The sequence below is a fragment of the Urocampus carinirostris genome, chromosome 6 (genome assembly GCF_059441175.1).
Source record: "Urocampus carinirostris isolate Australia breed hairy pipefish chromosome 6, RoL_Ucar_1.0, whole genome shotgun sequence".
NCBI lineage: Eukaryota > Metazoa > Chordata > Actinopteri > Syngnathiformes > Syngnathidae > Urocampus > Urocampus carinirostris.
The window spans coordinates 22,025,251-22,041,490 of NC_142354.1; the positions used below are offsets into that span (position 1 = coordinate 22,025,251).

At 39.3% G+C, this 16,240-nt stretch overlaps 1 protein-coding gene across 1 annotated transcript in view; it reads left to right on the forward strand.

The window, feature by feature from the left end:
• The window catches only part of LOC148364173 (sodium-dependent neutral amino acid transporter SLC6A17-like), a 31,085-nt gene that overhangs the window by 5,716 nt on the left and 9,129 nt on the right, over nucleotides 1-16,240 (forward strand). The window contains exons 2-4 of the mRNA XM_088338300.1: nucleotides 2,412-2,832; nucleotides 11,171-11,328; nucleotides 15,374-15,500. Of these exons, the coding sequence (XP_088194426.1) occupies nucleotides 2,550-2,832; nucleotides 11,171-11,328; nucleotides 15,374-15,500 (568 nt within the window). The 5' untranslated portion in view covers nucleotides 2,412-2,549. The remainder of the gene's footprint in view (nucleotides 1-2,411; nucleotides 2,833-11,170; nucleotides 11,329-15,373; nucleotides 15,501-16,240) is intronic.

Below are 16,240 nucleotides of genomic sequence, written 5' to 3' on the forward strand. Positions count from 1 at the left end.
TGCAGACGAGTCATGCATGCAGATGTTGAGATAGGGAAAAAAAAATAAAAGAACAGCGGCATTAAAAAATTGCGCAGCACTGAAACACGAACGGGCTTTTGGGACGGATTTGATGATGAAAGAGAGCAGGGATGGATCTTTACGATTTTAGGGGAGAGGGTTTGTGAAGGAGGAATCAATATAGTCGATGTTTCTGATGCAGATGTGGCGGCCTAAGATCTTTTGGGATGTGGCAGCATCTTCTGTCGGAGAGGTTGTTGAGCATGGGGGCGATGTCTACCAGGATTGAAGGGATTAGGGGATTTACAGGGGGTAGGAGGGAAGGTTCGCTAAAGTTAAGCTCGCAGAAAAGGGAAATTGAATTTGCAATTTGCACGATTGGGAATTTTTATGAGAGCCATGAATGAGTTATTGTGTTTCATGATGTTTGATAAATGAAATATAGTTTAACCATGCTTTGACGAAGGGTGTGCAATCATAGCAAGGGATGATTCAGTTCTTCACTTTTATTTAATATTATGTATTTTTATACTGTTACCCTCAACTTTTTATTTGCACTGTGATGTTTTATTTTGGAAATCTTGCGCCATCAGGATTGCACATCGTTTATTTGACACGCTAAAATGACAATGCACTCTATTCTATTATCAGGGAATTTAAAAAAATGTAAATGTACGGTAATCCCTTGCTGCAACGCGGTTCACCTTTCACTGTCAGGACCAGAACGGAGACAGGACCCACTTGCGTTGTGTTTCTCACAAGTTTTATTAGAAGAAAGAAAAAGGGTTGCGCCCACGATCCAGTGATTGCTGGACGCCGGAAGAAGTCGATCTGACGTGGCGAGCGATGGCGGTTTCGGGAATGGGAAAACCGGTCAGTAGGAGAGACAGACAGAAACGAGTCGTAAGCCAGGAAAGGAGAGTAGACGTGGTCGGGGACAAAAACAGGTTGAAGAAAAAAACAGGTGGGAGTCAGGGTCGAAAAAGGCTTGCCTAAAGTTAACTGAGGTTTGCAAACGGACTGACAAAAGGGGACAGATAGGAGTGGGTTTAAATAGGGACAGGGAGCCAATCAGAGTCCGAGGCAGTTGGCGCCAAAGGAGCGGGCACAGGTGATATACATCGGTAATCATGACATTCACAGTCTCCCTGCTTCATGGATTTTCAACATTCATTGTTTTTTGCTCTCTGATTGGCTGAACAGTTCTTAAGATCACTTGAAGACTTTTAACCCTGAGAAGAGTTAGTTAAAGAAAAACACTCAAGCTATTTAAACAGGTGATGTTAAATAGGCTTTACACTGCAAAAAAGTTATACTATTAAATCTGAACCCTGCAGTGTTAAATTTACTCAACCCCAAGGGTTTGACTTTTTACTTAGTGTAAAACTTAACTAACACTCTTCAGTGTAAAATAATAACTCTTATAAGAGCAAGATTAACACTAAAAATGTAACTCCATGTTCAGTGTACATGTAACACTCTGTGAAAAGGAATATATACTCACTGGGGTAATTAATTAAATTAGGCCTTAAATTGGCACTGGTTGTTTTACTGCGTAAGAAACTAAGTATGGGCGAATCATGGGCATAACCAGCCAACTTTTGGGTGTGCTCAAGCACCCCCAAATTTAACTCAAGCACCCCCATAAATTCTAGCATTTTAAAAACTATTTTCCTTAATAAGGGACAGGATGAGCTTAAAAATCCAAAATCATGCATATCAGGTTAGTTGCCTGGTCCAAATTGTCCCTAGGTGTGAATGAGCGAGTGAGTTGTCTGTCTCTGTGTGCCCTGCGACTTGCTGGCAGCCAGTTCAGGGTGTCCCCTGCCCACTGCCCGAGGATTTCTGGGATGGGCTCCAGCAGCCCCCGCAACCCTACTGAGGATAAGCGGTGCAGATAATGAAAGCTTGGATATAACACAACTACCTGTCAGTTCTCCTCTTTTCAACTGAGCCAACTACTGCTCAGAAAATGTCAAATTCTTTGACGTACAACGACTTATTTTTAAAGTACGAAAGTAGTTACTTTCACTGGTAACTAGTTACTTGTACTATAAAGTAATTTGGTGACTAACTCAGTGACTTTTTGGAGGAAGTAGTAACTACAAGTACTTGCTTTTTTTCGAAGTGTCGTGCCCAACACAGCTCAAGAAAACTGTCCGATTCTTAAATGAATTGAATGAAAATATTGTGCAATTTAAACAAGAGATAGAGAATGACCAGCAGAAAACAAAGAAACACTCATTTTAATTACGTTAGTGTTATTTTCTGTAATGGAGTGACCCTCACTTATGTTTTTCTTTTATCAGCCTTATTTTGCCCACAAACCACTGAAATTTTCAAATGTAACCCCTGCAATAAACGAGGAATCACTGTATTCTCATTTGATGTTTTCTTGTCTTTAAATGCAGGACTGTGAGGCCCAAACAAACAGCCAAAATCGCCTGGCCATCTTCAGCAACTCCTTCATCTCCTCTCAAAAACTCCTTCAAGGGTCACTTCTACCTGTCTCCCCCTGATTCCCCCTCCCGACTCCCCAGACCTCCCCCATGCCTAAAAACAGCAAAGTGACGCAGCGCGAGCAAAGTCATGAGCACGTCACGGAGTCGGTGGCTGACCTGCTCGCTCATGAAGAACCGCTGGACTACAAGAACAGTTCACTGAATGTCGGCGGCGCCGCCGGGAAGAAGGCGCCGCAAATAGAAGTGCCGGAAAACGATGGCCGGCCGGCGTGGAACAGCAAGTTGCAGTACATCCTGGCGCAGGTGGGCTTCTCCGTGGGCCTGGGAAACGTCTGGCGCTTCCCCTACCTGTGCCAGAAGAATGGAGGAGGTGAGCTGGATGATGCATTGACCTTTGTTTCTTGTTTAAGATAAACAGTACAATAATCCTCCATCTGTCTATTTGGGTCCATCTGTTTTGTATGTATGACAAACATGAACGCAGAGCTTACCTGCCAACACTACCGCTTTGCGCCCCTTGAAAACGCCTTGAGTTCAAAACAACAACGGAAAAAAATACATAGTACTAACCGTTTGACTTTAAAGAAGCTGTACAGAATGGGGAACTTTGCGACTATCTGCCACCATATCCCAGCTTGTGTCATCATTGCAGCCTCAGGCAGCTCATTCATGATTCACAAGTATTTCTTGGGCACGCTTGAATAAACTGAAGAAACTACTGGGAGCAGGCCTTTTCTTACTTTCACCATTTTCACGCTACGTTGACAAATAGTCTTTGTTTTGTTTTTTAAAAACTTACGAGCACCCACCTACCCCCATTCCTCAAACCTAATGTGTTCCACCCCAAACAGCTCTCATAATAGTAAATAAAAGCGAATAGGCTCCCTGGAAAACAAAGCATAAAAACTCTCAGTTGGCCATTGTTAACACAAACTTAATAGAGAAAATGTTAAACCTTTAACTTTTTAAGGATCCCCTTAAATGACGTACGCAACCTTTAAAAAGCACTAGCCTTTATTTTGATGCGTCAAACACAATCTGTCTCTTGGATATTAAAAAAAACGTGTTTGTTTCAAACCGGAAACATACCAAGACTTTTAGTCTTGCCTCATGGACCAAAATACTAAGAATTTTGTTGTTGTTTGAATATGAAAAAAAAGTAGATTTCTTTTAAGAATCATACACTGTACTGTGTAGTGCAACCAAAACGAGTGCTAAAAAGCACGAGGAAGAATAGACACTGCAGAGATTCAAGTGACCAATTAGCACCATTTTGTTTCGAATGTACTTCGTGGAGATCTTGGCCCTCTCCCAAAACAAGAACACTTTCTTCACCACGAGGCTCGATGCCTCCTTGACCGACATTTTTTTCTTGATTGTGGCAATGAAAGAACCGACTCAGCACTTTCCACAAGGAGGGCAGCTGCTTTTCCATCATCGGCTGGGGGTTTCACTGGCCAATGAGCCAGACCTCTGTAACTTTTCCGCGTTGTATATGTAGTCGCCATACATTTCACTCAAATACTTCACTCAACGAAAATAACCCGTGAAACTGAGAAGGAACAAAATTAGTAATAAATGAAATATGATACTAAAATGGGCATTTCCACACAAATGTTTTACACCTTTATGTTAGTCATTAGTTCCCAAATTTCGAATGTCCTTATTAAAAATAAGTCCTTCTGCAAGCAAGCTCTGATTGCTTAAATTGCCAAAATCCACCTCATTAGACTTCTCTACCCGCTAAACCTGCTCAGGAGCCACATGAAGTCTTTGGCGCTCCTTAGTGCCTTCATGGTGCTTTTTCAAAAATGTTGATGATATGAAAAAATATGTGGTTTCGGTAGGACAGAACCGGAAGATAAATACAGTTTTCCACAACGTCCATGTGATGGCAACAAAGTATCATGTAAAGCGAAGTTGATCGGGTCTTTAATTCATACAGTTGTGGCATGAGGAAATAAGCCCAGCACAAAATTGACTTCCAAGTAACTTAGAACTTTGAAATGGATGGAATGAGTGTGTGCCCTTTTGGACAGTTCCCGAATGTACCAATTCACCATATACCATAATAAAATCTGATAACTAAGTTTTGAATGTAATGAAAACATCCAAGGCTATATATATCGATACAATAATATTCTCACCTTACGTAATTATGTCGATTGGAGGGGCAATCTCAAGTACAGAACATTACGCAAATTTCTCATTTCTTTGGCCTGCTAATAAGTTTAGCAACTTCAAGACCGTTACCCGATACTGCGAGTGGCAGATATCTAAGACCACGCCAATAGAGGCATGATCTGGTCATGCGTCCCTGGTCCATGTAAATAGAGGAGCTGATCGATAGCTCGCTCTCTTTTCTACTGCCTCGCATGACAGCCACAGGGCCTTGAGTTCAGCACGTGGGCCACACGTTGTGACCAATTAGAGCATGAGACCAAATCTCTCCGCAACAACAAGTAAGAGGACGGTTTTAGATATAACACCATGTTTGCTGGTTCTTGGGAATAAGCGTTTTTTTCTGAACAGGGGAATCCCTCCAAATCAACGAGCACTATAGAGCGAAACTTTCTTTTTATGCAAGTAACTTTCAGCGGTCGAAAACTCCAATAATCTCCAGCGACAACTCCCCCACCGACCCCCAATTTTTTTCCCCTATCATTAATTCTGTTAATAAATTGTGTGTGTGCTATTTCAATCGGCCTGGTTCATTGATTCCATTTTCTTGGGATAAGTAATTCCTTTCGGAACTCAAAGAACTCCAGTAATTACATGATTTAATTTGATCAGTGTAGGAAGTTCTAGCATCCTTCAGAGAAATAAAAAGATTTATGGTGGCGCACAAGCAACACCTGGAGGCAAATTTGTTTACTGATTGCAGTAAAGAACAATTTCAGTAGTTTCAATCCTAACGATTTTCAAAATTAAAGCTAGAAAAATCCCTATTGCAGTAGCTCAGGAGGTAGAGCGATCGTTTTAGGATTAAGGGATCCCAGTTCGAATCCCGGCTTGTCCGTGTTACATGCCGAAGTGTCCTTGGGTAAGACACTGAAACCCCAATACCCCCAATAAGCAGGTTAGCAGCCTTACATGGCTGCACAGATCACGGCCGCTATTGGGAAATGTGAAGCACATGTAAAGCGCTTTGGGAAGTCATTGACTTGAAAAGCGCTATATAAATGCAGATCATTTCATTTCATTTCATGCAGAAATATTTGTAAAATTGAAAATAAATCGTATAAAGTACAGTACTTTTATTTGTTAAACAAATTCTTACCTGTAAATCGCCAAATACTTGCCTTTAAATTGGGTTTGTTCTCAGGTAATAGATGAATAATCAACAAAACAAGTCGAGATCTCTACATCGAGGGAGGTTTTGAGAACGTCATCCTCCTCGAAAAACAAGCGATTGTTTTATTACAAATATACATAGGGGTTTAAAAAAACCTGTATTAAAAAAGAGAATGGCGGATTTCTACTTCATGGGAGCTTGGTGTGTGCTTACTGCATCGTGCTTGTCTAAATTTAGCTACAATATTGATTCAACTCCTGGCAGGGAAGGCTGTGCAAGCCAAACTTACAAGAAGTAAAAACAGAATCAATATGAAAGATTATCGTATACCGGGAGTGGGAGGTATCAAACCGTTTTTTTGCACCACGGGCAGTGCCAGCCCGAGCCTTCGTGAGGCCCTAAGCAAAATTAGATTTAGGGCCGATTATTACATGATCATTTGCATACCTAGTATAACTCATTCCATGTTCTAATCCACGGATGGGCAACTATTTGGAGTCATGGGCCGCATTGGGTCCAAAATTTTGGGCCAAGGGGCCGATCTTGGAAAAAGATCCAATTTCTGAATTTGCAAACTAGATTAGTTTCATCAAATTGGTTTTAAAACTATTCCAATCTCATCTCATCTCATTAGCCGTACCGCTTATCCTCATTAGGGTCGCGGGGGGGCTGGAGCCCATCCCAGCCATCTTCGGGCAGTGGGCAGGGGACACCCTGAACTGGTTGCCAGCCAATTGCAGGGCACACGGGGACAGACAACTCATTCGCTCATTCACACCTAGGGACAATTTGGACCGGCCAATTCACCTGAAATGCATGTTTTTGGAATGTGGGAGGAAACCGGAGTGCCCGGAGGAAACCCACGCAAGCACGGGGAGAACATACAAACTCCGCACAGAAAGTCTGGAGCTGGATTTGAACCCACGACAGGTTCCCATGACATGAACTGTGCCGCACAAGTGCTAACCACTGCGCCGCCGTGCTGCCCTACTATTCCAATACAAGCAAAATAATATATAAGGTCCCTATTTTAAGCAATTCATTTGATATGTAATTGTTATAGTAGTTGTACATTTTCAAAAGTATGTTTTGTATTTCTGTAGTTGGATTTTTGTTGAGGTTCAGTGGGTTTTTTTTTGTATTAATACTGTAGTTTTATTCTTTCTGCAGTAGTTCTCTTGCTAGTTTTTACCATCGTAGTAAATTCTTAGTATTTCTGTCGTATTTTTGTCGTATTACAATAGTTGAATTTTGTTGTTGTATGTCTATCATTTTTGTAGAAATATTTTTTTGTATAAGTGTACTATTTCTGTTGTATTTTGTAGTATTTCTATTGTAGAATCTGTAATTTTATTTTTTCAGTATTTTTGTCGTATTTCCCTAGTAGAATTTTGTAGTAGCGCTCTAGTTGTATTTTTGCAGTATTTTCATTGTAATACTTCTGTAGTAGTACATCTGTTGTAATATTTTTTTGGTAGTGTTTTGTATTGTAGTATTATGAAGTGATTTTTTTTGGTAGCATTTCTGTAGACGTATTTTTGATGTATTTCCAAAGCAGTATTTTAGTGATAATTTTGTAATTTTTTTGTCGTATTCCCATCGTAATGTTTTTGTCATATTTCTTTATTAGTTTTGTAATATCACTGTAGTTGTGTTTTTGTAGTAACCCTGGGGTAATATTTCTGTAGTATTTTGTATCATAGTATTTTTGTCGTATTTCTATACTTTTTTTTCTTTTCCGAATGAAAGCAAAATAATGTATGGGGTCCTTGTCCTTAAGTCTGATATTTAGTTTTGTCTTGCTTTCGTAGTATTTCTGTAGAAATTTTTGTTGTTTTAGACATACGAAAGTGACAATATGGTCAAGGTTGGCAAAAAAAATTAACCGATTGTTGAAGCCCCCTAGTGGTCGTGGGGCCCTAGGCAGCCGTTTAATACGCTTATGCCTTGCTGCAGGATTGTAAGAATGTTATGTATGATTTTATAGAATTATTTTGTTAATTCAGTGTTAATACTTTTAGATCAGTTGTGGGTTTTTTGTGTTTTTTATCTTTAAATATAGAATCTTATTGACACTCAGCTGCTGTGCCACTCATCCATTAGTAATATTATGTTCTAAATAATGCTGAAAAAATGATAATTTCACTTGGTACACGCATTTTGAGCCATCGTACCGACACTTGGACCACATGTACGGTATCATCTAGAACACAGGTGTCAAACAGGCGGCCCGCGGGCCACATCAGGCCCGCTAAAGGATTGAATCCGGCCCGCGAGACAACACTCAGAGAAGCGCAAGACAAAAACAAGCTGCAGGTTGAAATATGTCAACTTGATGTTGCCAAAGCCAGGTGCCTCTCACAAAGACACTGTACTTGTATTTATTTCTGTCTCTCTGTCTCTCTGTCTCTCTGTCTCTCTCTCTCTCTCTCTCTTTCTTTTCCACCCCTTTTCTCCCACTCTGTCTCTGTCTCTCTCATTCTCTGTGTCTCTTTTTCTCTTCCTTTGTTGCTCTTTGTCTCTTTCTCTCTCTGTGTCTTTTAACCTCTTTTGCTCTAACTTCCCTTTTTCCTTTTCTCTCTTTTCTCTTTCTCTCTTCATACCCTTTGCGCTTTCTTTTCTCTTTTCTCACCTTCTGTCTTTCTATTCCTCTTTGGATTTCTTTCTTCCTCTCCCTTTCTTTCCCCCTCTCTCACGACTTTTTATCTTTTGTTTCTCCCGCTCTCTCCCTCTCTCTTTTTCTTTCTTTGTCGCACCCTCTCTCTTTTCCCTCCCTCTTTCTCTTATTTCTTTATCTCTTTTTCTTTCTCTTTAATCTACTAGTCCGGCCCCCGACAGAATGTTTGTTCTATCGTGTGGCCCCCGAGTTGAAATGAGTTTGACACCCCTGATCTAGAACCTGCTGCATCTGGCAAGATTTTGAGACTGGGAGCTGTCAAGTGGACATTATATTTGATGTTGATGATGTCTGTTGGTTCTCATCTATTGCAGCCTGGTCATTCTGAATGGGGGATTACCTGATGTGTGACCCCTTCTCAAGGTTTCATTTTACTTATGCTGAGGTTTTTGAGTTTTTCCTTTCCTTCATGTAGGTTTCAGATCAGGGGATGGTGTAATAGTAGTCTGTACAGCGCTTTGAGGCTCCTTGCGGTTAAGGGCTATACAGATAAACATGACTTGACTTGAACACAGAACAACCCATGCACACAATCGTATTTCGTTTTAAGATATCTTCAGCCAATGCAAATAATAAACTCCTCGTCAATGTTCCGGTCAATCACACGTTTCTCATTCATTCTCACTGTGTGGGATGTTCTCACTCAAGCTGTGAATGGGATTAGGCGGCTTGAATCTCACCTCTTCCTCTCACCCACTTCCCCATCCATTTGTTCCCCCCTCTGGTAACCATCCATGTATAGAGACTCTCCTTCTGTTTGACCTTCAATTTCTTTCAATGGATCGTTTCTCATCTTTAGATCGACTCTACCCTTCTGTCATCCGTCTACTTTGGTTTCTCCCCTAAACTCCCCTTCATTCGATACTCTAAATAAAGGCACTTCCTCTCTATTTATATTTCCCTTTCTTTTGCTCCATTTCCTTTCTATCGGTCTAACCACTTTATGTGTGCATTCGGTTTTCTTTTTTGAAACAATTCGTTTGAGTGTATAGAAATAGGTACTTTTAGGATGTTGCCCCAATTTAAGCCCATCCCGTCCATTCTATCTCCCAGGATTAAACTGCAAAGGGACACATTTTGGCCTGGAGATTGAAAATCTAATTTTCGAGGGGGATTTAAGTAAATACGTCTCAAATTAGAAAAATGCTAGATTTATTCCTGTCATGCTGTCGTGTGAGCATAGGATCATCTTTATTATTTTATTATGATTGTTGTGTGTCTTGTCACTTACATAGCGAAAGTATTGCCCCCCCATGCAAGAACTATTTGTCATATTGCAACATTTTAGGCTTCAATTTTAAAGCTAAAAACTGAAAACCGTATCAAAGAATCAACAACATGTGCGTCACACTCGGGAAGAGGTACCAAATATTTCAAAATGTTATATTTACCACCCAAAAAGAAAAGCAAGTTTTGCAAAAATATTAGCCCCTTGTTCTCTCAACTCAACCAACTGACTCGAAAGGTTCTCTGATGACATTTGAATGATCCAACGTCGACCTAAATGACTGCCAATGACAAACAGTGTGAATAAAAAGCATTTCAAAGACCAAAGAACCAACCAGACAGGCCCAGGTTAAAGTTGTGGAAAGGTTCAGAGCAAAATGGGATAAAAGGAGATTTCACCACATTTACACATCTCCCGGAACCCTGTGCGAGCAATAATATAAAAATGGTGAGAGCCTAAAACTATTTTGAACCTAGCAATACCTGGTCGTCCCTGTAAACCTTCAGCCAAAACAAGGGAAAAGCTAATCAGAGAAGTAACCAAGAGGCCCATCACTATATTGGATGACCAGCAGGCATATCTGTGCGTAGGACAATAGTTAGTTATACTCTGCATAAATCTGCCCTTTATGGAAGAGTGGGAATAATCTCTCCCTGAAAGAATACAATGCAAGAAGCCAGATGGGAGACACAAAAGACATGTTGAACAAGGTGCTCTGGTCAGATGAGACCAAAATTGAACTTTTTGAATTGAATGCAAACCGTTACATTTGGCATAAAAGAAACACTGCACATCACCCTGAGAACATGATCCACACTGTAAAACATGGTGGTGGCAGCATCATGCTCTGGGGTTGGCTTTCTTCTGCAGGGACTGGGAAGATCGTTAGAGTTGATTAGAAGATGGATGTAGGCAAATATTTGGCAATTTTGGCAGAAAATCTATTGGAGTGTTAAAGAGACCCGAGAATGGGGACAACAATCCTAAACATAAAGCAAAATCTACAGCGGAATGGTTCGAAACATAAAGAATATAAAGATGTTCAAATGCCCAAACCAAATTCCAGACCTAAATTAAAAAATGGTATTTGTGGAAAGGTCTAAAAAAAATGCTGTGCATTAACAATCATCATAAAACCTTCACGAATTTGAGCTGTTTTGAAAGGCGGAATAATGATTCTGTTTCAAAATGTGAAAAACTTATAAATATATACACAAAAAGACTTTTGGCTGTGATCGCAGCAAAAGGAGGTTGTACAAAGTATTTAGGGGGGCAATATTTTTGCAAACCCTACTTTTCTATTTTTCATTTGTTAGCACAGTGTATAATCTTGAATAAATATTGTTTCTTTTCAAGATTGTGTCTCTCATGTTGTTGACTCTCAGAAAATATTTTGAGTTTTTATCCACAAGTTTGAAGCCCGAAATATGGCATTATGTCAAAACGTTATTGGAGCGGCCAATACTTTTGCAAGGCACTTTATAACAAAAAAAAAACTTTTTTTCCAGGCGCTTATCTGGTTCCATACTTTATTCTCCTGCTGGTCATCGGCATCCCGCTCTTTTTCCTGGAGTTGGCCGTGGGTCAGAAGATCCGACGTGGGAGTATCGGGGTGTGGAACTACGTATGCCCACGACTAGGCGGGATCGGGATGTCCAGTTTGATGGTACGACAGCCAAATCCATCTATCATTGTCTGTAGCTTTTTTTCGACAATAATATTTCAGGGAGCAGGTTTTTGGCAACTGTTCATGTTTTTCCTTTCGCCTGTGATCCAAAACTTGAGAGTCAAGATCTGTTAGTTGGAGTGAATCTATTTAACACTTTTCACACCAAGCCTCATTTTCAATCAATTGTTCTAAAACAGAAAATTCAAGCTGCTTTTAGACACTTGTTGTTGAATTCTAATGTCAAAGTAGTTTACATTAGGTAAAACAATTAGAAGTTGTGGATTTAAAACAGGGGTCAATTGAGTTGGGGGCCGCTGAAGCTAGGGTTAGTACTAAGGTTGGGCCAAATGGGATTTCCACAAAAACAGCGTTCATAAAAACATTCCGCTGTTCTTAAAAGGACAGGGTTTTATAGTTTATCCACTAGATGTCGCTGTAATGTGTAGTGCAAATAAAAATGAGTTCAAAGAAGAATACAAAGTACGGACACTGAAAGTGAGAAAAAAAGCACCTGTTTCTTCATATTTTTCTCAAAGAAAGACAAAAAGAAGAGAACATGATTTTTTAAAAGGAATTAATAATAGGGAAGAAGAAATAAGATTAAGAGATCATAAAAAAGGGAAAACATAAATAATGAGAAAAATAGGTTACACAAAGGAAAACGTGGGGAAAATTCTGTAAAGCAAAAATGAAAAATGGAGAAAAAGAAAGAAAAAAGGAAAACGTGAATAAAAAAGAAAAGTAGGGGGAAAGAAGGTCTAAAAGGGAAATAGAAAACATTTTCTCACTTTTTTCTTTTACTTTTTTACTCATCATTTTTCTCTTCCTTTTTTCTTATTTAGTTTTCTCACTTTTCTCTTTTCTTTTTTGTTGTTTTTTTTTCCATTTTTTTCATTTTCTTTTTTCTTTTCTTATTTCTCTCCTTTTCAGAAGTGATAAGGTGTGTTTTGGTCACTTTGAAACGTCCTAATTCGTATTCTTCCATTGTGCTTTTAGCACTCATTTCTGGTGGCACGACAGAATACAGCAAAACCTAGTAGGCAAATAATACACACTGTCCCTTTAATTTTCATACTAGGGCAGGGGCCTCAAACTATCAATCCGGGCCGCGATTGAGACCCTTGATTTAAAACCACAATAGCTTTGGCTTCGAGAATTCTAACATGAGTTCATTTTCCGGTCGATTGTTCTCACTTCGAGCCGTTTGGGTAACATTTAATGCCAACAGACAATGCTAACAAACATTTCAAATCAACAAAACAAATTCAAATAATTTTATCCGCAACAGCATAAAGTATTCCCATGTACTTGTTTACTTAAATATTTAAATTTCTTTTTGATAAATTATATTCTAATGTTACAGAGTGAGTACAGTTAATTTTACATGATCTTGCAAAAACCGTACTATTTTTTAACATGTTATTTATTTTGTGTTAGTCTGTTTTAATAAACTTGAATATAATAGAATACAAGGAGCTCCACAATTAATTGATGCGAGGGATTAAATCATCAAACAAAACATTGTTTGATTGTTTTAATGATATTTTGGTGGTATAACTCTGTTTTGATATATTACAATGGAATAGAAGTTTTCTATTCTGAAAAATAACACAAAAATAGTGTTTCCATTCATTACAATTACTATCAATCGCAAGGTTTTCTGGGGTTACGAGTGTTTTCGTGGAACGAGGGTCATCAACCTGCGGCTCTAATGCCAGTGGCTCTTTAGCGCCGCCCTAGTGGTTACCTGGAGTGTTTTCGAAAATGCTTGACAACTGAAAATGATTTTGGTTCACTAAGTAGGACGAACACAGACTTTTTTAATGTTCTTCAATGTTTGGGACAAATATGAAATGAAAAACTTTGATGGATGAATCACTTTTGGAAATTGGTCCAAAAAATGCTTTTAATTGCAGCTCAAGACCTTTTGGTCTTTTGTTGTTCTAGTCTGTAATGGTTATTTCAACATTTTCAATTTCTGAACCTTGTCTTAGAACAAAGTTGACTCATATCTGGACTATATTACGTTATTCACTGCTGGCATTAAAAAATAGTGTATAACCATCTGTTAGGGTGTGGGGTGACTTTGTCCACTAGAGGGCGCCGAATTGGTTTGTAATTCCAGTCACCCCACACCAATCCCACATTAGTCTGACCCTTCATAAGGACTTTTTGGACAGCACCCGTTGTCGGGTCATTTTCATTTTCCACATCCGTTTTTCCACCATCCCCATCTCCATACAGACCACCATTAGATAGATAGATAGATAGATAGATAGATAGATAGATAGATAGATAGATAGATAGATAGATAGATAGATAGATAGATAGATAGATAGATAGATAGATAGATAGATAGATAGATAGATAGATAGATAGATAGATAGATAGATAGATAGATAGATAGATAGATAGATAGATAGATAGATAGATAGATAGATAGATAGGTAGGTAGATAGATAGATAGATAGATAGATAGATAGATAGATAGATAGATAGATAGATAGATAGATAGATAGATAGATAGATAGATAGATAGATAGATAGATAGATAGATAGATAGATAGATAGATAGATAGATAGATAGATAGATAGATAGATAGATAGATAGATGGATAGATACTTTATTTATCCCCGCAGGGAAATTCACATTTCCAGCAGCATCCCTGTGCTGAGAAACAATACAATAATAAAGCAAAAAGAATACAATATACAAATGCCCAATGTGACATGCTTATACCCACCGTAGCGTGTTCTATAGAGTATCTAGATAGTGCTACACAGAATACATATTGAAATAAAATTCGGTAATATGCAATGTAGGGGGTGTGGTTTAATGTGGGCCTTTACTCTGCCGGGTGGAGTTAAAGAGCCTCATGGCATGAGGAAGAAAAGATCTCTTCAATCTGTCCATGGTACAAGACAGTGACAGCAGTCTGTCGCTAAATTACCGTTTTCCAGTGTCACCTTTATTTCCTAGGTTTGTTTTTTGATTTTCTAGTTTAGTTTTATTGTTGTTTTTGACCATTCGACCATTTGACTATTTAAATACTCTATCGCAAAACGTTGTATTAGGTATTTTTGTATTCTATATCTTTATTTTATTATTTTATTTTTCAACACAAGGATACTGCTGGAAGTGTGAATTTCCCTACGGGGATGAATAAAGTATCTATCTATCCATCTATCTATCTATCATTTGTTTGTTACTTTGCGGATGAGTTTGCCATCAAACACCATCATTTTTAAACACCCTGCCATGCACTGCGAAATGGCAACACCGCCTTTGTTAACGAATGAGTTAAAGTCCAAAAGGCTTCAGTAATGGGACAACAACGTATTTCAACACACGCAGGAGGAATTGCCCCGGCTTTCTTAGCAAATGAGAGATATTGAGACGTTTGGCAATGAAAAGGGAGCCTTTCTGGCACAGATGTGGCTAAAAATATCTCAGAGAGGATGTAAGTTGAAAGGAGATCACTTTAATTATTCACGTCTCTTGCCAAACCCCTCAGAATGTCTCACAACATAAATCTCATTGTGCCTACATGAATGCCGTGCAGTCTCCATGTTTCTTGACAGGATTGTTGCCATTTTGTGAATTCTTTTAAAATAGCAAAACATTATTGCATTTTTGACACCTGCCCTGCATTAGACCTTATCTCATTATCACACTATTTATTACAGTCCCAGAAACACTGATTTGTGTAACGCCTGAATAATGAATGATCATTGTAAGCAACGGGATTCCAACCTGAGTCATGGCATTGAGGGCATCAGCACCTTACCAATACACCACTAGTGGTACAGATTATACATGAAAGGGCATTGGAGTTTATTTCATAATCACACCATACTTTTTTTTTACACAGCCAGAAACAATGATTTGCATAGTTCATTCTGATATTGAAAATAGTCTCTCCACTTCTTCACCTGTGCATTTTGCTATTATACAGCTACTTGGGGTGCAAAACATACTTATGAGAATGTAAACTGATGACAGGAAAAAAACAACACAATCCCAATTCTTTTTTCATTATAGGTGTGCGGCTTTGTGGGACTCTACTATAACGTGATCATAGGCTGGAGCATCTTCTACTTTTTCCAGTCCTTCCAGTATCCTCTGCCATGGAGCGAGTGTCCATTCAGGAAGAATGGAACGCTTGCCAGTGAGTTACTTATAATATTTTCAATCCATCTATCATCTGCACTGCTTATTTTCAGTAGGGTTGCGGGAGTGCTGGACCTCATTCCAGGTATCCTGGGACACCCCAAACTGGTTGCCAGTCAGTCACACGGCACACAGAGACAGACAACTCACTCGCTCGTTCACACCTAGGGACAAATCGGACTGGCCAATTAACCTGACATGCATGTTTTTGGAATGTGAGAGGAAACCGGAGTGCCCGGAGGAAACCCACGCAGGAACGGGGAGAACATGCAAACTCCACACGGGGAGGCTGCGGTAGCTGGATTTGAATCCTGAAACTCTGCACTGTGGGGCTGCTCGCTAACTACCCAGGCGCCATCCATTATCTGCACCGCTTATCATCAGTAGGGTCGCGGGGGTGCTGGAGCCCATTCCAGTCATCTTTGGGCAGTGGGCAGGAAACACCCTGAACTGGTTGCCAGTTAGTCTCAGGGCCCTATTATAATAATCGTAATCTTTATTATTATAACTGTCATTGATTGATATTATTGTCATCATTGGTGACTGAATGATATTAAGTGATTACTAGCATTATAGAGTTAATAGATGGGTAAAACTAGATTAGTAAGGTAGTATAAAACAGTGATGGTGATGATGATGATAATGAAGGGACTGTGTATCGACAGAGCCAATGTAAATATGTATATTCGAGAGGTGTTTTATCACGAAGCGGGGCGGGGAACAGGAAATAAGGACCCA